Raw genomic sequence first — 21464 nt, 5'->3', positions numbered from 1 at the left:
GTTACTTTGCTTCTCAATAGTAATAGGGGTTAAAGTATGAAATTGCCGATTTGCACTGAAAATCTAAATTGTTTATTTTTTAAATTTTTAACAAATTTATTTAATCAAAATAGTTGCCATTATTATCTATACATTGCTGCCATCTAATGGGAAGGTTATTAATGTCTTTGCGATAGAACTCCGACGATCTAGACTGCACAAACTGTGTGAAAGCATTTTGTACTGCCTCCTGGGAAGAAAACTTCTTGTCACGTAGATAATTGTCCAAATCACGAAAAAAATGGTAGTCCGTTGGAGCAAGGTCTGGTGAATACGGAGGATGACGAATGGTTTCTAACTGCAGTTCCTGAAGGGTCAAAATGGTTTCTCGTGCTGTGTGAGGTCTCGCGTTGTCGTGGAGCAATAATGGTGAAGATCGATTCATGAGTCGGGGCTGTTTTACTGCTAGTTTTGTCAACATGATTCGGAGTTCGGCACAATAGACATCTGCCGTTATTGCTTGACCAGATCGGAGAAAACTATAGTGAATAACACCATGCTGAGACCACCAAACAGTTACCATTACCTTTTTATTGGTAAGTTTTGCTTTAGGACACTGTTGTGGCATTTGACCTGGGGTCAGCCATTGCATTTTTCTTTTCCGGTTATCATAAAGAATCCACTTTTCATCACATGTTACAATTCGATCCAATATTCCTTCATTTCTGTACCGGCTCAACAAGGCAACACAAGTTTCAACACGCGTTTCTTTCTGCAGATCAGTCAAATCATGAGGCACCCATATTTCGTATTTTTTTATTTTATTGATTTGACGCAAGTGAGTCAATATTGTGGGTAAGGTAACGTTAAACCATGCCGCTAATTCCTGGGTAGTTTGACTAGGATCGGCTTCCACTATCTCTCTTAATTCATCGTTATTCACCTGTGTGGGCGGTCTTCCTCGTGGCTCGTTCTTTAAGTCGAAATTTCCATCACGAAAGCGTTTAAACCAAAATCGCACGGTGCGTTCATTAGTAGACCCCTCTCCAAACGCAGCATTGATATTGCGGGCTGTTTCTGCCGCGTTAGTTCCGCGTTGGAACTCGTATTCAAAAATCACTCGAATTTTCGCAGTATCCATCTTTCTTGTCTAAATTGAATAACAAAAACAATTGAAAGTCAATATTCAAATGTTTCAAATTAAAAAAAAAAAAAATCACAGAAACCATTTGAAAAAAGTTTCATTCGAAAACCTCAAACCATGAAGATTCTATGAAAATTCAAAGAACCTATTGCAATAAAACGGCAATTTCATACTTTAACCCCTAATAAGATATAATTTTGTTTGAAACGCAGCCAGCGGCTGAGCAACGCAAACTTTGGTGGTTTGTTTTACAACAAATTACCTATTCAGACCAGAACCAATTTAGGAAAGTTCATTTTCCTAATTGGTCTTAACGGGTATCGAACCCGAAATTTACCGGGGCACTACCAGGAAACACCCAGACCAAAACTATTTAGAAAAGTTCATATAAAATGTGTTTTTATTTAGATACATTTACAGTTGATTAAACTGATTTTTATGGGTTTTAAAAAAAATTCTCGATTAACTAAGGAAACTCCAGAAATCAGGTACGGGAATTGTCAAAACTCGAGAAATTAAAATATGTCGAGAAATCCGAAACCCTAATTAGGATGTAATTCATATTATGTTGTTCTCTTTTTGCCCGCTTAGGGTACCGGTTCTACCGACGACCCCCTATGGGCAAAACGGTTTTATTTTGCAAGTTTTTTTTAAAGCGATGTTGCTGAGAAATGTTGATTATTTGTTATGTTACATAAAATAATTATAATAGCCATAGAGCTTGTGTTCGATTATATTTAATTCGTTCATTAAATTTCTTTACATTTACGTGGATTTTAATCGGACTCCTCTTGCACGACTTTTCCCTAAAGGTTGATAATAGGTATTGAAAAGGGCATAAAGGTTCACAAATATTCGTCACACATTGGTCACGCAAAGATTTCACGAACAGTTACTTCGGAAAGTAAGGTTTCATTGTCGTTTAATTAACTAAGTTAAACGAAAAGTTGATTGCTATGTGTTGTACAACATATGCCTCATACTACTTATTGTATTGAAAAATGACGTAACATTTACATCAGGAAGCGAGCAAGAACATAAAATAAACAATGGGTTTCGTAACTTGCAAACTTAACGTTGATGGACAAATAATGTTGATGACTTTTCAAATTGAATACTCAATGAAATAACATGTTATACCACTGAAATCAGGAACGTAATTAAAGTCACTGTGGTTAGTTAGTTTTGTAATTACAAAAACAAAGTCTCAACAGAGCATTGAGGTTTGTGGATCTTGATTGACGGTAGGCAAAGCAACTATGTCCGAACCTATTTTCCACACGCAAGCCATTCGCCAGAATAACTTACCCGCCTAATCACATTTTCAAGGTCTGTAAAGCCTAATTTATTAATGTGTGAATATTTAACAACGTAAAGTGGCACAGGCTTCTATTGTGATGAGCATCAGCAATTCGGTTAAATATGTAGGTAGGACTTATTCATGCTTCGATTTATTGTTTATAACCAGATTAGCAATTTGTTTTTGGTGGAAAACTGTACGGAAAGTACTAGGTACTTACTAAATAAGTACTACCACATTATTGTTCTGATATTTTAGAATATTTGTCTACTAAAAGGAATGTGAATGTATTATGCTTTTCCAATTAAATACTGTAGGTATTTCTAACAGTATTGTCCAGTTTCACGTGTTACCTGTCCTTCTAGTTCCAAGCACCTGTCAAGGACGAGTCCAGTCCCTCTTTACCAAATCGATCGTGTGACGAGGTGTCAACATACAGCATTGACCGACATAGGCGTTGTGTTTTGTCATAACCGGTACGTTTGCTCTTCATACCTTTGTGTATTATCTAGCCCTACAACAGATCTGGTAGCTTCTAGAATTTTCCGTGACTTTTCAGTAACGTTAGTCGAGCAGTGACTAATGAAAACATTGATTATGTTTATTTGCGCGTTCTTTACATGTGTTTGGTAGACTGTTACAGGAGTATTATGACTAAAAAGATAAACCAAATTATATGAATGAAGTAAGGGTAATTGTATTTACATATCAAATCAATATTGGCTTAGGAAATGAAACTATTTTTCTGGATTTAAATCGCGTATACATATTTGTTTTTTCAAACAAACCGACGTTTCGGGCCCTTTACAGGTCCCATGGTCACGGTTGACTGAGGTGGTACAGTCTTCAACCAGTTATGTGTAATATTGATGCAAACCACCCTATTTTTTCACTATAGTTACAATAGTTATTAATTAAATACCTTATTTTTAATTTTACAAAGAAAACATTCCAATTTACGCTATATTAAGTTTTACAAATTATTTTATTGAATGAATTTTTATTAAGTTCAATTTTTTATTAATTATTAATAGAAATTAGAATAAACTAAAACATATTAATTAGTACTGCAGTCTTATGTCTGTTTGGGATTTTTCATTAGAGGAAATACTGGATCCCAAACTGGTGGTATGGAGAAGCCATCTTCCCTGTTGAAATTAGGATGTTTTTTAATTTCAATGGCCTCTCGCAGCATTCTGGGTAGATAACGGACTTCTTTTGCAAGGACCTGGGGTTTGTCAAACTTCATTGAATGTGTAGGTTTATCCATGACATGCTCGCAGACTGCAGACTTGTTTACGCGACGGTTTAAATCCGGAAAAATAGTTTCATTTCCTATGTGTAACAATCGCGAAAACCTAAGAACTCGATATCAATATTGCCTTATTCAGCAATGGAAATACCTCTTCAAATACATAAGTTTTCCTGGCTCTTCCATTTTTGTGACGTGTACTCAAAGGAATCATATTGTAAATCATTCAACACGTTTCTTTTGCCTTTTCATCAATCAATCATTGTGTTTTGAGTGATATCATAACATTCGTTCGTACTTGTTGCACTGCATACAAAACTTTATATCTTACTGTACAGTGATTACATTGTATTTGTTACTTTCCATTTGCTAGAATACTTTGTGTGTATGTATTGCCTATTTGGGAATCTTCAAAAAGATGTAAATATAAATGCTTTATACAATATACATATTTTATTACTCCCTGGTGTTTCTTTATTGCTCTTTATCTGTACACTTTGTTTACAAATGTCCATCATATACGTATAACCTATTAAATTGTCGATGGGGTCATCTTTATGACCCTGGCACAAGCTCTAGAAAACTTGTGATGAATGCTGCTATCAAGAGTGCTATATTTCATAAACAATTTATACGAATGCATTATGCGTTAGACATCTTTTAATGCGGTGATAATTGTGTATTTATAAGGATATCTACATACAGTACGAATATGTAACGCTCTACCAAAGGACATTAAAACGTTACCAAATAATAAATAAATAAATAAATATTAGATAACATCACATACGTTGCTCTGATCCCAAAGTAAGTAACTAAAGAACTTGTGTTTTGGAAACCGGAAACACCGCCGGTAACATAAACACCCAGACCCGAGACAATACAGAAATGTTAGTTTCTATATTGACCCGATGGAGATCGATCCCGAGACCTCAGAGATGGCGACACTATGAAAACCAGTGTGTAAATCACTCGACCATCGAGGTCATAAAAAATATATTCAGAAATAGACTTACAATGTGGCTTAAAGACAAATTATTACAAAGTGACTGAAGTTGACTTACAATTTAGTAGGTACTTGATATATTATGTAAGTATAATATTTAATTGTCTGATTGATAATTATTAATTTATTGGTATTAATGGACTAATTATTCCTTGTACATGGTATTATTATAATTCAATTCATTATAAGTAAAATGTTGCATGCCAAATCAGGTAAAATGTGTGTTAAATACTAAGTTCCATTTGACGCTCACCGTATTTATTTCATTTCATTTACGACACGAAACTTGAATTACAATTGCTAATAAGTACTAATAAATATTATATAATAAGTACTAATAAATTAGCATTAAAAAAATATAACAATGCACTAAAATCGGAAATGTTGAATATTCTTCAAATAACAATATTACATCTGTTGACGATATTTAGCGAAGAATTAGTTAATGGTCATAAAAATGCATGTGAGCGAGTTAATTGTAGTTTTTGTAGCTGTGTTATAGCTTACTAGTACCTATTCTACTTAAGAATATTTGATGTACCTACATACCACTATTGTGTTCTTAAAGAACGCCCCGTCCTTAGTGCTGCCGATGACGTGCGAGTATGTCACCAGTGAAAGTTACAGTACAGGCAAACACCAAAGTTAAGTTTTTTGGTCGAAAAACTCGAGAAAAGGGATAACACTAGTGGGAAGCTGTATTACTCGCTTTCTGTGACATTTTGACTGGCACGTGAAAGCTTCCCGGCTCAATGGCCGTGAACACGTGATCAATTGACTCAAAGGATCGCAGTCCATGCACAGAAAAAAGTTCCAGAGGCCTTATATTATATATATATTCTCAGGTACAAGTACTATTTTTAAGATATTTTTCGCCTCTCGCGACGGGACACCGGGCGGCGCGGCGTGTCCTTAAACCACAGGGCAATTTGCAAATTTTGGAATAAATGTGAATTTAATAACTAATAGAGCTTCAGTTGAGAACCAAAATTTAGCAGGTTCTCTATAGTACTTAAAGAGAAATATCTCCGTATAAAAATTATGTAAAAAGATGGATATTTTATTCTCAAATAATTCGTTTTTAGACTTTTGTTTCAACCTGTTTTCAGAATCAGAATTTTATATGATCGGATAAACTACATCCTATCGTGTATAGAGAATATCCTTAGGTGTATCGTATATATTTTGTAAGATCGTCATTTACCGTTAGTAAATACCTAAAGCATTTCGTCACTAGAAAGGTAAAACGTCTAGCGTACATTTGGAAAACGTTACAGGAGAGCAATTGAAAGTATTTAAAAAAAAAAATCATCAAAACTGTAATTTTATTTGTTATATTGTGGAAAAGCGGAAACGTCCTATTTTTCCATGTAACAAATAAAATTAAAGTCAAGATTTTTTTTCTAAAAAATTACATTAAATTGCTTTTCTGTAATATTTTCCAAATGCACGTTAGACGTTTTGCCTTTCCAGCGTCGAATTGTGATCTAGCAACATAGTTTTACCAGATTCTCCTACGGTAACTCGCCTTAATATACTTTAGTATTAGTTGTAGGAATGTAAAAAATAACATAGAAGAGGAGGAAGTTAAAACAGTCGTAGATTTTTTTCGATCTGACAGTCTAACCATGCATTATTATTTAAAGCGCTGTCCTATATATCACTATTATTTATTTAGCATACCGGGCTTAAATGAGGACAAATAGGAGTCGTTAAGCATGAAAAATAAATACCAAGTTTATGTGTGTCAAGTATCGGTTATTAAACTAGATGATCTAGGTATTGTGTACAAGTATTATAAAGTAGCTAAAAATGCGTGCGCTAGTGCACTTGCGCAATAATGGTCATTACTGTTCTTGCTTCATTGGCCACGGTCAGGAAATGTGTTCTGGTCCTTCGAGTTAACTGCATTACAATGGGACTTGGTTTACATGCAAACATAAACGCAAAAACTTTTTGGTAGCATTGTCGGACTAAACACAAATTTGCAATATGTATATTATGCCAAAGAGAGCATAATTATGATGGTTATTCATTACCATTTAAGTATACATTAACAATTTAGATAAAGGGTTTTCCATCAAGGGCGTATAGATTTTGACAGTTCATAGCGGCCATGTTGTTGAGGCTTGTTTATATGAAATGTGATGCTTATTTTTCAGTCATTAAAAACAAATCGTCATGGCAAGTTACAGAATTGAGCAACACGTGTAAATGATAAAAATTTATTATCAAAATGGGTGTTCTTAATTACCGAATGTCATACAATTGGGAAGAATTCAATTAGAAGATTCAGACAGAAAAGTTCTTTAATCTGTCCCACATTGCTATACTGTCGACAATTCTTTGAACCATAAGTAGGTGACCTGTAGTAAAACTCAAACACCTGCGTCAAACAGTCCAAGTAGAGCATTCTGCAGTGACCCGCCCACTGGAACTGGGGCAAATAACATGCAAATGTTGAGACATAATTGCCACGATATAATAAAATTAACTGTTAATACTGAAAAATGTGTTCTATGGCAACGGATTTCTTCATTTCATTCATTTCTTCATTTAAACACAATTAAATTAAGGTATCATAAGCCTCGTATGTACTATGAAGTAACAATGTTTGGATTAAATTGTTATGACAACAATTTAAGAATTAAATAAAATCACACACCATAATGTGTTTTCGTGTAACTTTCCCATTTCATGTCGTGTCACGTGTTTATGTCTTCTTATTGACTATTTATACCTAAACAAAAATAAAGAAATTAAACTAAGTTACGACAAAAAGGGTTCGTTATTTGCACCCAATTTAAATAAATTCTATATCAATATTTTTTGTCAGATACGAGTTCTTTTGCACTATAGACAATTAAAATATAAGTACTGTAGACAATTAAAATGTTTAAGAATTGATTAAATTACGTATGTGTAATACAATTGTTCTAATTACCTATACTTAAACATTTTTGTTTGAATTGTTATTTATTATGGTTGATTATGAATGTTAATAATTTCAGTACAGAGTACTAAAAAAACCGACCTCAAAAGTACGTGGAATTACGTTTATTTGCTAAGTTTCATTGAAATATCCCCTAGTTCGCCACTATACAGGACTTGATACTGGAGATAATAAAAATAGGTTCTCACTACGACACTACTCAAAGTATATCGAGAGAAAGACGCCTTGAATTGGAGTAATAGCAAAATCAACTAAATAATTGCTAAAAGTAATTGCTCCTAAATTAAAGTTAGGCGCTATTTATAAAAATGAATCTTCATGCGTGAACAGCTACCCTTTGAGGTAGATGATTTTCTTCAAAATAAAATGGGACCACTATGGAAATACCCCCTTTCCAACAAAAAAAGAATCATGAAAATCGGTTCACAAATACCGGAGTTATCGCGTAACATATATACAAAAAAAAAAGAAGAAAAAAAAACATACAGTCGAATTGAGAACCTCCTCCTTTTTTGAAGTCGGTTAAAAAATAAACTTACTTTTATAAAAACAATTATTTTGATGTTGGCCTGTTAAATGCATATTTTGCGTTAGTATCGTTTAAAAATTTTTTCAAGTTATATTTTATTTTAAGTAATTAGTGCTACAAAATGATAAATAAATTGTTACAATAATTGTAACTTCTTCTCATTTCATCAAGTGTAACAAACCTTTTTTTTCATGAACTTCATGTTATGCCAAATTATTTTCACAGAGGCCAAGAACACACCTATTAAAATTGTATTATTTTAATAAAATGCATTTTCTGTCCCAGTACAATTAATTTAAAATTGCTTTGAATTACATTATCCTATCTAATCGGGTGCAAACAAAACGAGGGCAAAAGATACCTGGCGCTCAACGAAAGGACCCGAAAAAAATTTGCCAATACGTATCACATCATTTTTTACTAGAGATGTGCGCCGAGCCGCCGCCGCCGCCTCCGATAAACTTGACCGGAGGAAAATCGAAAAATGCAATATCAAATTCTTTGTTAATTATTTAATATATTTCAACACAATATTTTAAACTCTTAAACTGATTTACGCTCCTGTCTACGTGCATCCTATTCATACTAGATTTAAATTAAGAGCGTTTATTATTGAATATAGATTTTTTTACAAACGTGTTTTAAATTTATTCTTTTTAATAATTAGTATCTACCTAAAATACAAGTTCAAGTGTAAAAACGTTGAAAACAAACAAAGATTGTTTGAAACAATGTTTTAGTGTTTTTTAAAAACCTGAAAAATGTGTATATGCTACATAGCCACATGGATATCACACAGATCGCGTCGCCGCCGTCGCTAGTCAACAACCACCAGACGCCTCCAGTCAAGGATTATTCGATTGGCGCCCATCTCTATCCCAATCTATGTACATTATGAAACACAAAACTCGACAAATCTGTTTGCAATAATTTAATTTACCAATCGGCCAAGTAGGTATGAACATTTAACATGGACCTTTTTCGCGTTTTTTGGGGGAGGTACCCATATTATAATTGTTATTGTTGTATAAAACTTGACTGAAATAAAAAGTATCAACCTGTATTAAACTTGTACCTGTATGAGGTGCTATAGAACATTTACTACATTACATTGACATTTACTCATTGACTTACAATAAAATTTACTATTTAAAAAAATATATACATACATGATGCGAAACGTATGTAAGTTCTTCAGAGTCAACAAATAAGGTACTAAATAGCCAACACACATTATATATGGGCAAATAATTAATAGCCAAAATGGTTAAAAGTTATTACTGTATAATGGCATCCATTCTATTTAGAATCTACGTAATCAATATTTCACAGCTTTCAGAACACGTGTAAGGCAACTTTTGTGCCAATAGAAAATTAAAAAATCAATGTTTAGATGAGTACTCTAATTTAAAAATATACAACAATACCGAAACTACAACCATTGTATTAACGAAGGCTTAGACTGTCTTTAATTCCATAAACTTCCTGATGTATTCAAAACCATCAGTCCCGCATGATTGAAAAGAACCAAGTCATTACAATTAAGAGTGGTTATACACGGTTAATTTTAGCAGGGCAATTGCAGCGATTCAGTCTCGATGCAGTTGCTAATCGTGTACTTTTACACACAATTGCGACTTTTACAGCGTTACAATGGCGATGCAAACACGACTTAACGCGATGCCATCGCGACGTAAACGCGATGCAGTCGCAGCCTGCAGTGTGTGATACAATCGCGATGCAAACACGCGTCTAAATCGATGCGAACGTGCGATTGCAACCGCATGTAAATAGCTAGTATCGCCCATCGCTGCAATAAGTAGCTGTGTGTACCCGCTCTAAAACAGGCCTCAATTTGTCATTTTACACCTTTTGAAAAGTTTATTAGCAGAGACCTTATACTATGAATGGGTAGGAAAAACCGCGCGATATATTGAGAATAAGAAGTCGACAATAGAATTTCAAGCGTAGGTACCTACATCTATTCATCGGCTGACAATGGATCAATTCCGCATCCTATATGGATCGACTGAGTCTTATAAAAAGTAACTGCTAGAGTCAGACTACCTAAATTATGTACGGACAACGACACATCAGACTACACATTTTTGTTCGAAAATCGCCTCCAGTGCAACGGGACAAGATACGTCAATGTGTAGCTTGATGTGCTGGCGTGTACATAAACAATAAATAGGCACTCGCAATTTCCAGCCAATACGAAATTCATTAAAGAAAATAAGTACTTAACTAAAGTTGACATTAGCAGGCTAACCTCGAAAAGCGGAAGACACTTAGGGGATAGATCATATATTGTCTGTCTGTCCCGATGAAGTGTTGCTGTTTTCTCGAGACTTTTGAGAGATCATCATCATTTCAGCCGAAAGAAGTCCACTACTGAACATATGACTCTTCAAAAATAACGCCACTACGACCGATTGCGATCCCGTGCTGCTCGCATTCAGCGGATTTCCGCAACTTTCACCAAGTTATCGGTTCATCCATCCAATAAATAAAAGAGGCAAATAGCAGAAACAATTGTTTAAACTGTTTTTCTTATACTATCACAATTGAATGATTTCAATGCACGGACTATATAAACATATAAGTATAGATTATTTTGTAAGTAGATAAGTAATAAAGTAATCCATAATATCATCTAAAAGTTAAGCCGCTTAATTATGTTACTTCAATAGCACATTGTAATCTATGACTACATTGTCAATTCGGTCACGTTTTGCTGTAAAATGCAAGTAAGTATGCCAAAAATATTATAACAACGTCTGCCATTCAACGATACTGTATTCTTGCATAGAGATCTCCCGCTGAAAGCCACTCTCGCGCAAGTCGTGCATTATCGTGTCTTGATATATCGTGATAGCTAGATTTGAAACAAAGTTCATTGTTCATTATTGATTATAATTTGTAATACCTAATCAAATGCAATGTAGCTTTATTAAATCATACTGTGTATATATACTCATGTACGGAGTTATCTTCGGACTAAATTCTTTAAATTTTAGAATAAATGAAATATCGCTTGCGGTGCAACGTAATGTAATAGATTACATAACTGGTACAATACGTCTGCGTTTACGTAGATTACGCGACTCGCGCGCAGATTGCACGCACGCGTTCAAGCCTGGCTAGGAAAGCAAATATTGCCTAAAGTGAAACCCGACGGAGTGCACATATTGCTAATGTGTGACACAATAAGTTTTGGTAGCCATCGTCTGTTATAAGTGCCATTATTTGTTCAAGGTATAAGTTATAATTTGTTTTAGATAAGTATTTGATTAAAGAACACGAATAATAAATACGTAGCATGATGTGCAAAATATGCTTTAAGACGAATAAAATGTTACGTGAATTATTTTGCTGTTGATTAATCGCTTCAGACCAAGTATAGGGTAACTATGATTCTTTTTTGCGCATTGTCGATTTAAAATACATACGAAGTTAATTACAAAAGCAGAAGTTGTAATCCTGCTTCACCCTAGTTATAGTAAAAATGACAGAGAAACCAACCATCAGTATAATCGAATAACAACTTTTTAATTTATTAATTTATTACCTGTAATCGATTTTACTTATCTTAATTGGTTCTTTTAATGCTTAGAAATATTTCTAGAAAATGCGTGAAATTTGGTACAAGCTTGTTTGTAAAGTGGATGCTGATTTTATAGTTCAACGCAACTTTAAGTTTTCAAACGGGTAAGCTAATTGTGAACAGGACTGGCTTTCTACTGGGTGTATATCATCGGACCAGTGCAAGTGTCGATGGTTGACAAATTTATCTTTTATCGATTAATGATTCGACACACGCACAGTGACATGCATAGCTTTAAAAAAGGCATGGTTCAATAGTTGCTGTAGGTGTTGTGAAAACATGATACCATTTTTGAAGCGTTTTTGAAATGAATCTACGAAGATAATTTGATAACAATCTGTAATTTAAATATACAGGAAACAAAAATTTATTTCACGAATTCCAACATCTGGTAACTTGTTACATATTATAAACATATAAACCTTGACATTGTTAAACTAATAGCCTGAAGCAATAAGATAAGATGTGTGGAGAAATCTCAAATTCCTTGATTTGTTTAAAAAGTACTCTCATTTCCATATTAGGATTATATTACGGCCCAAGTGAAGAAACATCAGGGTCGGCAACAAAGAAATGGGGTGAACAGAGTGAAACCGTAGTAGCGTCTGTAAGCGCAAAAACAAGACACTAGTATGGAAACCTGACCGTAAGCGATTATTATGGAAGAACCTCGCCAAGAGAGAAATGCTCTTTTCTACCGTAAATTATTGGCTTGACATAGGTTATACAGTTAATTAATTCTTCTGCATTAAATCAGTCTAACGCCTCGTGTTTGCGATTGATATTACATTCAGATTGTTCGTCGTGATCATTTTATAACAATTGAGACAAAATAAATATTGAATGTCAATGTTTTACTTAAATTGTGCTTTATTGTACAAAGAATGAAAGTACATTATTCGTTTTATTGTTAATAATACAATTATCGTCGATACGTTCAGTAGGTAAATTAGCTCTTATGATAAAAAAGACAAAAGTTTCTGCTGCGATTTACATAGTTTCGAGGGTTCTCAAAACGTCTAGTCAAAACGTCAAAACTAAAATATACTAACATAATCTATTTATTTTGATAAAAATGGCATTGGAATGTGTCTACATTAGAAAGGCCTATCACGAGCTAGTGTTGTTAAAAATCATGACAGTAAAGACTAGTACAGTAACGGCTCTTTGAATATAATAATTAGGTACACTGGAAGACAATAAGAATAACACTGTAGAGTAAAAAAAAAAGTTCAAATGTGAGCATGAGAAAGTTTAGCCATCAGTTATGATTATTACTGAAGTTTAAAAATAGGATAAACATAATTACGATTAAATTAACAGCACGAGGAAAATCTTATATAGGATCTAAAAATATTTATTAGCTCAAATTGAAACCAACATTTATCCGCATCCTATTTATTGGCCATTACTTATTAAACTCCTTACGAGTAGCAAAATGAATAATAACGCAGATTTCGACATTTATAATACATCTACGCGTCATTGGTGCGGTTTCCTAGAAGCAACGTTGATTTTCTATATTTTACGAACTCCTTTATTAAATATATTTTGTGTTGCACGTTGAATAAATCCATTTAAGAATGTAAACTACGGCTCAACTATTCCACGTTCCATGCTTTTTTGCATAAGTATGATTCTTTCTTCAGGTTAAATATTTAAACTGAGAAAACATATTTTATCCTGTGTCGTAAAACTTACGGCCAAGTGCCGGACCGTCTCCTGCGGTGTGATCGTGGTTGAGATTGTTCAGGCTGTGTGTGCAGCAGTGCAGGCGGAATCAAGCTCTTAGAAGGCTTGCGTCGACTCAGCCGGTACTCCGCGCGGTCGGATCCCTTGCACATTCGCAATGTCGACAGCTCGCCCTCCGACCCGCACCACAACGAATCCATCGATAACATAGCCTCAAACCACAAAGCACTCCCAAACACAAGAATCGAGATTTTTCAACGATCACGTCACAATTGCAACCATACTTGACTAAAGCCTTAGGAATGCAATTTTAGAACGTCCGAAGCAAAAACTTTGCAAAGTTTCACAACCGGCGGTGTTTATACGAGTATACGTTAACGACGTTAACCTTCTATGTGTCGGCACAGTGTTGCAAAATTTCGGACACGTGAAGCCAGTCCGACTGGTTGAAAATTGCAAGGCTGGTGACTTGCAAATTATTGAGTTATACGGAAACCGTTCGGTATATGAAGCGCGCGGCCGCGATCCATGCGTACGTGAGAGCGCGGGTGGAGCGCCCAAACGACTGCCGGCGCCGACTGACTGATAGCCACAATATGCTGCGCCTGTCACCAGCTGTCCGATAGATAGTGTACCCAGTACTGCTACTAAACTGTCACAGCTTTAACTCACAGATTAGACCACGAGATTCTCTGATCATCTCTGTCGCACATGATTCTGTTGACACCAATTCGTGCAACCTAACGGCTACTTACATAGGGCGCACTATAAGTTTCCGGAACTGGTCACTTACATAAACAATATTTAAAAAGTAATTAGAGCATTAGAAAATGGAACTCTTTGCCTGTAGAATACAGTTTGTTTCATCTGTCTGTCACTTGTTTTTACATTGTGGCATCATTTTAGAAATTGGTTCTCTACATCACCATGGATTTAACTCGTGAAAATTTTCGTAGTATGATTTTCTACGACTTTAAGTGGAACAGTTCAGCGGAGCTTCTCGGCTTCAAACTGCTTTTGGCGATAAAGCACCATGCAAGACGACTATTTATAGCTGATTTGCAAAATTCAAACTCGGTTGTGTGTTCTCAGTGACGAATTTCGTGATGGTCGCCCGTCGTTGGTCGTCGGTGTTTTTGTTGCCACTGCTGTGACAACAAAAACATCGATGCTGTGCGTCGTATGATTAAAAAAGGGACAGGCATGTGACATGCCATGAGATTCGGGCATCTTTAGGCATAGGCATGAGTCAAATACAATCAATACTACACACACATTTGGGTGTGAAAAAGCTGTGCTCTCGGTGGATCCCACACAATTTGACTGACGCTCAAAAAACGGATCGCGTCACTTGGTGCAATGCCATGCTTACTAGATTTAACGAAGAATCGTCAAATTTGGTGTGGGACATAGTAACAGGTAACGAAACATGGATTTATAGTTACGATCCCAAAACAAAGCAGCAATCGAGCGTATAGGTCTTTTGAGATGAGCTGAAACCAACCAAAGTGGCGCGCGTGCAAAGTGCCTCTAAGCGGATGATTGCTTCTTTTTTTAATAAAACTGGACACGTGGCCACTGTTGCTTTGGAGAATCGTTGTACCTTGAATATGATGGGCACACGACCATTTGTTTGCTGGAAGTTATTGACAAACTCCGTAAAAACCGTAAACGCCGTATCATCATTGCACCACGATAATGCCAGTTCTTACACGGCCAGACAGACAAATGAATTTTTGACGGTGAACAGCGTTGACCTTATGAGCCATTCTGCGTACAGTCTCGACCTGGCACCTTGTGACTTTTATTTGTGTCCAAAAATTAAGAACCAGTTACGCGGTCAACGATTTTCATCACCTGAAGAGGCTGTCGAAGAGTATGAAAAATATGTTTCAGAGATTGTCACGGAGGAGTGGCATAAATGTTTTCAAAATTGGTTCAATCGTATGAAAATAAATAATAAATAAAATATATATAAATAAAAATAATACAATAAATTAATTTCTGACCATTTGTAGTATTTTTTCTTATTCATTCCGGAAACTTACAATGCGCCTCACGTATTACATTTTGCCAATTACCTCTTTAAAATTTGCTAAGTGAATGAAAAAATGCTTATCTAGGTATTACACTAACATTTAACCGTTGTCTGATAAAATTAACCCCTAATGTCACAATGATCTTATTATATATTATGTATACGTGTATCAGATCGCATGCTTGCAAGCGTGTATATTATGGCTGAGACTCGATAACCTTTATTGTATCACTTTGTAAACTTGCATCTCTAAGAAGCAATCAAAATTCGACATGATATTTTTAAAGCATCGTAAATACAATTTAGCAATTTACATAATCCGGAGAAATAGTATAATCAGTCATATTTATTTCGACCTCATTAGGAACAGTTTGAACTTTTATACAGAACACTTTAATTTGAGAAACCACATACATATACATAAATACATTGTATGAGATCATAACTTTGGGAATAAATAGGTTAATTTTGAGTCAGTTAATTAACGAAAGTGTTTTGTCAATGAAGTAGTTGAAAGCAAAGACGAAACACTTTGCACGGAAGGAGTTTTTCAGAAAACATTACACACTCGCGTTTGACTCAATTGTCTTGGTCCTAGATTAGCATTGAAAGGAAATGTCATTCATATATATTTTACTTATCTTTGAAGAAATGCTAACAATGGTCAAGGAAAGCAGAAACATCTTGAAAAAGTTAAAAACCGAAGAGCAAGCATAGAAATGATGTTGCTTATGTTAAAACTACACAATGGATTTTTGGAATCTACACTAAACATGATATCAATTTTATATATTCTTTTTTTATCGTGTCGATACTTCTTTTATTTAATTTTATATATTGAAATAATATGTGACGTTTTAAACGATCAGGAATCACTCAAATAGGACATTGAGTAGAACACAAGGAAAAATGTTAAAGTACAGTTGGTGTGGGCATTATCCGGAATCATACAACATTAACACGGCAATTGGAATCTGAAGTATTCGAAGGTGTGCCCATTTTTTGAACACACCAGCGCCCTACCTGCCATGGAATTTAGATTGCCCGTTTGTGGTAGTGTTTATATTGTTTAAGAATTGGAATGCAATCTGGTCCTTTCGACACGTTTTTGTTTCATTTCTAATTGTCTGCTATTTGTAAGCAAGTAAGGAATGTAGATTACTTTTTTAATAGAATCTGAAAACGATTCTAACGAAAACGCCTTGATTTCTATTTAGCAACAATGAATCGCATCTCTTATTCTTTGCTCTAAGTTTATAGAAGGAGTTTTATGATTTTTATCTTTTACAGTAGTTAAGTGCTATAACAACATTTGACATACGGGTAAAATTTAAGAAGTAATTAACCTATCTTCATAGTTATTTAATAGCTGATCCTCATATTTTATAGTCGAACCAAGATAGCATGGTGACTTTGACAGATAGAAATGGAGATAGAATAGAACGTAATTTAATAATAATTATCAAAATAGAAAACAAATTCTAATCACAGTTAGTTGCTATTCTTTATAAACACGAACAACATGTTTATTTCAGTTAAAAATTGACGCAACCTCAAATGGCTTTGGTTGCTGAATCAATCGCTTTGGGGAAAGTATATAGTAAAATTTAGGATATACACCCATTATTACATGGTGTGAAAATACAATACTAAAAATTTTCACGATACAAAAAACACAAACTTACTTCGAATTTTACAAGAAAACTGCTGTATTCAATAGGCACTTTACATATACCTAAATTTTTCTATATCAACTGAACAAATAGAAAACGTATAATATACGATATACATTTTTCAAATGGCTTTAATTTCGTTTGTAGAAAAATAAATTCTAAAATAAAGCCAGTGGTCCTGACGCTCGACTCGCGCAATAGAACCGATTCAGTAGGTGAAAAATTTTAATTCAAGCTGAGGTAGTGGTAGTATCGACTCTTCTAACACAATTTAATTTGAATTGCAAAATTGCGATGGTTAGTATTTATGATACGATTGATATTCATACGGTTACGTTCTATGGATTTTTTCTTTTAAGCCCCACTGGGTTTAAAAGAAAAAATCCATAGAATATAAATACTGCCTGGTTGTTTGTGGGACATCACTATGTGCCACAAACAACAAGGCAGTATTAATGATAATAATATGGAAACTGAACATCTTCTAATTCTATATGACACAGAAATATCCCCCGAAAATGAATAAATTGTTTGTTTATTTATTGAGCATTGGCTATGGAGCATCAGCTTGAAAATGTAACAAAATAATTAAAACACTCAATACGTGATATCCGGTCTTGTAAAATCTATAACCACAAAAATCAGGCTCTTTGCAATAAATAAAAATTTATGTTAATATTATTTGCATCAATAACGTGAAAAATTACACTTTCGCACAGACAGACACGAGACTGCATGCTTAAACAAGCATTCTGAAAATTGAGCCAAGACCACGTTACTTAAACGGAACACCTTTTTCAGACCATTGGTAATAATACATAAATGAAAAATTAATTTGCCCAAAATATGTGACTTTATTAAACAATACACAAAACCCGCCATTTTTACGGTTATTATTATTATGTATTTATGGTGCATTGGCTATAGAGCCATCAGCTCAAACAGGTAATAAATAATTAAAAAACTCAACACGTATGTAATTAAACTTGAATTCTATAAAAATAATTCATTTGTAGGTATAAAATCTGTATAGCTGCAAAAAATATTTTATTTATTTATTTATAAAGCATTGGCTTCAGAGCCATCAGCTTAATGGTAACAAATAATCAAGAAACGCACAACGTAATATACACAAACTAAAAATTAAAACGTGTAAAAAATGTAATTATTAAATCTGCCATTTTTTGTCCTATGTGTAAAAGAATACTTGCGTTTGCTTTTTTTGTTTACCCATTTTGTTCAGCACAATAACAGAAAGAGACAAAATATCGAAGCCGTTCTCGCGCATGACCTTGTGCACTGTGTTCATCGTTTCAAAAAAAGCACGCAATAATGACAGTTTTAATGAGAAAAACCGAACTTTACCGAAACATTTTCTATTTATTTATTGTATATCATTCACAATATTTACTTCCACAGTTTTGAAATAAATGGAAATATACTATAAATAATACACTTTCAACTATTTGCCGTATGTTATAGTGATAGATATTTAACTGGCGAGGGGCGGCATTAAGCTATGATCAACAAAAATGCATATTTCGTACGGACATTCCATTTCTTAAACTAAATAAAATTAAGTGGTAAAGATGGCTTATTTTTAAAGGTAAGACATACCTGTCCTCTTCTTCTGAAGACATAGAAACTTTTCGTTCTGATGCTTTGCTGGTTGTGGGTTGTTTACTAAGATTTTTTTTGTTATCCATCTTCATAACAGCTTTTTGTTAAAGTTTGCCAGAAAATTATCATAATTTGAAATTCCACTGCTACACACTATAGTGACTTGTTTTGAAATGTATGTGAAACACGAAGTGGACGTATTTAAATTATCGTAGCCCAAATATTGTAGGTTATACGCGTACGAAAATAACACTGACATTTGACCCATCCACTCCAGCCAGTCAGTGACAGACGGTAGAGGTGGGTGATAAATAACATCACGATGAAAAAATCACGATGATCCGCCGTCAAACAGCATCACCGTGACTAGTTTCGAAGGAACGACGTTCCAAAGTCACATAGGTGTTCCTTCGTTCCAATAGCCATCCCCGTCACTCACATCACGACATACGTATTTGATACAATGCGCGATCTCCGTTCCGTGGTAACTGAGCGCGCCACTCGTTGTAGTTCTCTTCAAATCGGGCCATTTCGGCGATGGGAGTAAATGAAATAGGATGACTTTCTTTGCTCACTCAAAAGGGTCGTAAGTGCTTATTACTACTAGAAAGGCCGGATGAAAAAATCACCAGCAGCAGTTATTATAAACCTATTTATGAACAAAGTAAAATATTTTTGTATATTTGTTTTATTATAGGAAGAGTTGGTATTTTATATTTATGTATAATCTACTTTGTGTGTTCTACTAGAAATATAATTACATTACACTTTATTGCTATTTTTAACAATCCAAAGATTCGCATTACATAAGTAACAAACAAAATTACATTAAATACAAAATCACTGTGATTTTTTTGGAACCGGAACGACAGTCACGGCGATAGAAATGTAACGCTATTTTCCCCATGTCTAACAGACGGCGCGCGGCGAAGCGAATGACAGAAATGGTTCATTTTCGTTTGGCTTAGCGTCAAGTATATTAAAACACATGAAAAAGGACTCCACGCTTACCGAAAAGTATTAAGTTTATCCGTAAGCTTGCGCAGCGGGCCCGGAGATCCTCCGGGAGAATTGTCTCGAGATTCTGCTGCTAGTGCACGAGCCACTACCAAATCTTGCTCGTTCAGCATTCTGAAAGATTAATTAAACTACGTTTAAAAATACAGTGAAAATAGGAGCAATAAATTGAATTGTTGTAAATATTAAGTTAGCATGCGTTTTACATTAATGATTTTCAAATTCGTTTATTCCTTACTTAAATGCGATAAGAACGGTCCAAAGTCCAAAAAGTAAGCTATTGTTGCGCTCTTGACTGCATGTAGGTATACGTCGCGTTGTCGGACGAAGAGATTAACATCATTATTGTTTGTGTTTTTAATTATTATTCTTTAACTTGATTGGTAGTATAAGGGTAAGGATTTACATAATATTATTATTATTCTGCCAAATTCTTTAATGTACGCTGACACAATTTGCATTTATCATGAACATAAAACGTACTACAATATCGAGAACAGCGTACCTACATGTGTTAATGTACACATTTAAACACAAACAATGTTATAGAGACTTCTACCGACTCTTTCATCAGTATACTTTGCGTCATATATGCTTTAGTAAGTTTGCAAATGACGTGATATTAATAAAATATTCCGTTTCTGGTTTGCACGTTACACAGCTTGTAAACCTAAGTAAGCTGTTGATCTTTGTACCGTTTTCCTACCCTTTTGCAATGCCACACACTATAAAAATTTTCTCTTTTTTTATTATTGTTTATGCCCGTAAGCGCTCGCCGAAGTAAATAGTAGGTAACAGTATAGGTAAGGTCAGGTGAGGTAAGAGGAACATAGTTTATTTCGAAATTAATGTTATGAGCTCTAGGAGGAATAAATAATGTCATAAACGAATTTCGAAATATATTAATCTTGCCCTGGTTTATCAGTTTTCCATGTTTTAACAAACATTACGTTAAAATTAATATTTACGATGTATCTGACAAAAACGTTCAAGATGTGCTAACGTTTCATTTCCCCCAAAAAATGGGGTATTTTTTTAATAAAACAATTAAATGATATCGGTAGTATAGCCAACAGTGATCGGAATAGGTAGTTTCTTACCTAAGCTTCGAGGAACATAGACAGAAAATGAAGACTGCCGTACGACAATGTTTTACCTTTTCGAGATTTGGGAAATCATACATTGAAAATTGGCGTATTTTGGGATAGGCAGATAGACTATATTTATCTTAACTTTGCGACGTTTTGTTGCAACAAATTTTACCAAATATTTAGGAAAATTTTGTCGAAAAATTGTAACTTAATACATGTAATTAGAATTATTAAGATGTGTGTTTCTAACGTACTGTTGATTTATGGACATTCCTTCGGGATCCTAAAACTATCGCCTCGACTCTGTATAGTTCTAAGCATACGTTTTAACTTTTTGAAAAGAAGAACAAAGAGAATTAAACAATGGCCTCTAACAACTACACGAAGATTATTTACTCGACGCAGACTCGGTCAGAAATTATCGGATATTCTCTCCTGCTTAGTGATGTATGTATGTAATGCGTGCGCATGCACGATATCGATAAAAATAAATGAATCACAAAGGGCGCGTGACGGCAGGAGCGATCCGTACGGTACCTTATGAGCAGAGATCGGACTAGGTA

At 34.5% G+C, this 21464-nt stretch overlaps 1 protein-coding gene across 2 annotated transcripts in view; it reads right to left on the bottom strand.

Annotated features, from left to right (window-relative positions):
- The window catches only part of LOC113231575 (NAD kinase-like), a 38251-nt gene extending 24223 nt beyond the window's left edge, over nucleotides 1-14028 (bottom strand). Inside the window, exon 1 of one of the 2 annotated variants that reach the window (XM_026465920.1) lies at nucleotides 13472-14028. In XM_026465920.1, the coding sequence (XP_026321705.1) occupies nucleotides 13472-13671 (200 nt within the window). In that variant the 5' untranslated portion in view covers nucleotides 13672-14028. The remainder of the gene's footprint in view (nucleotides 1-13471) is intronic. The other variant, XM_026465919.1, reaches the window with a different exon arrangement.
- Nucleotides 14029-21464: the final 7436 nt, after the last annotated feature.

The sequence above is a fragment of the Hyposmocoma kahamanoa genome, unplaced genomic scaffold (genome assembly GCF_003589595.1).
Source record: "Hyposmocoma kahamanoa isolate Upper Pololo Valley unplaced genomic scaffold, ASM358959v1 65, whole genome shotgun sequence".
Taxonomy (NCBI): Eukaryota; Metazoa; Arthropoda; class Insecta; order Lepidoptera; family Cosmopterigidae; genus Hyposmocoma; species Hyposmocoma kahamanoa.
The sequence above is the reverse complement of the archived record's forward strand: the minus strand, read 5'-3'. Positions and strand labels throughout refer to the sequence as shown.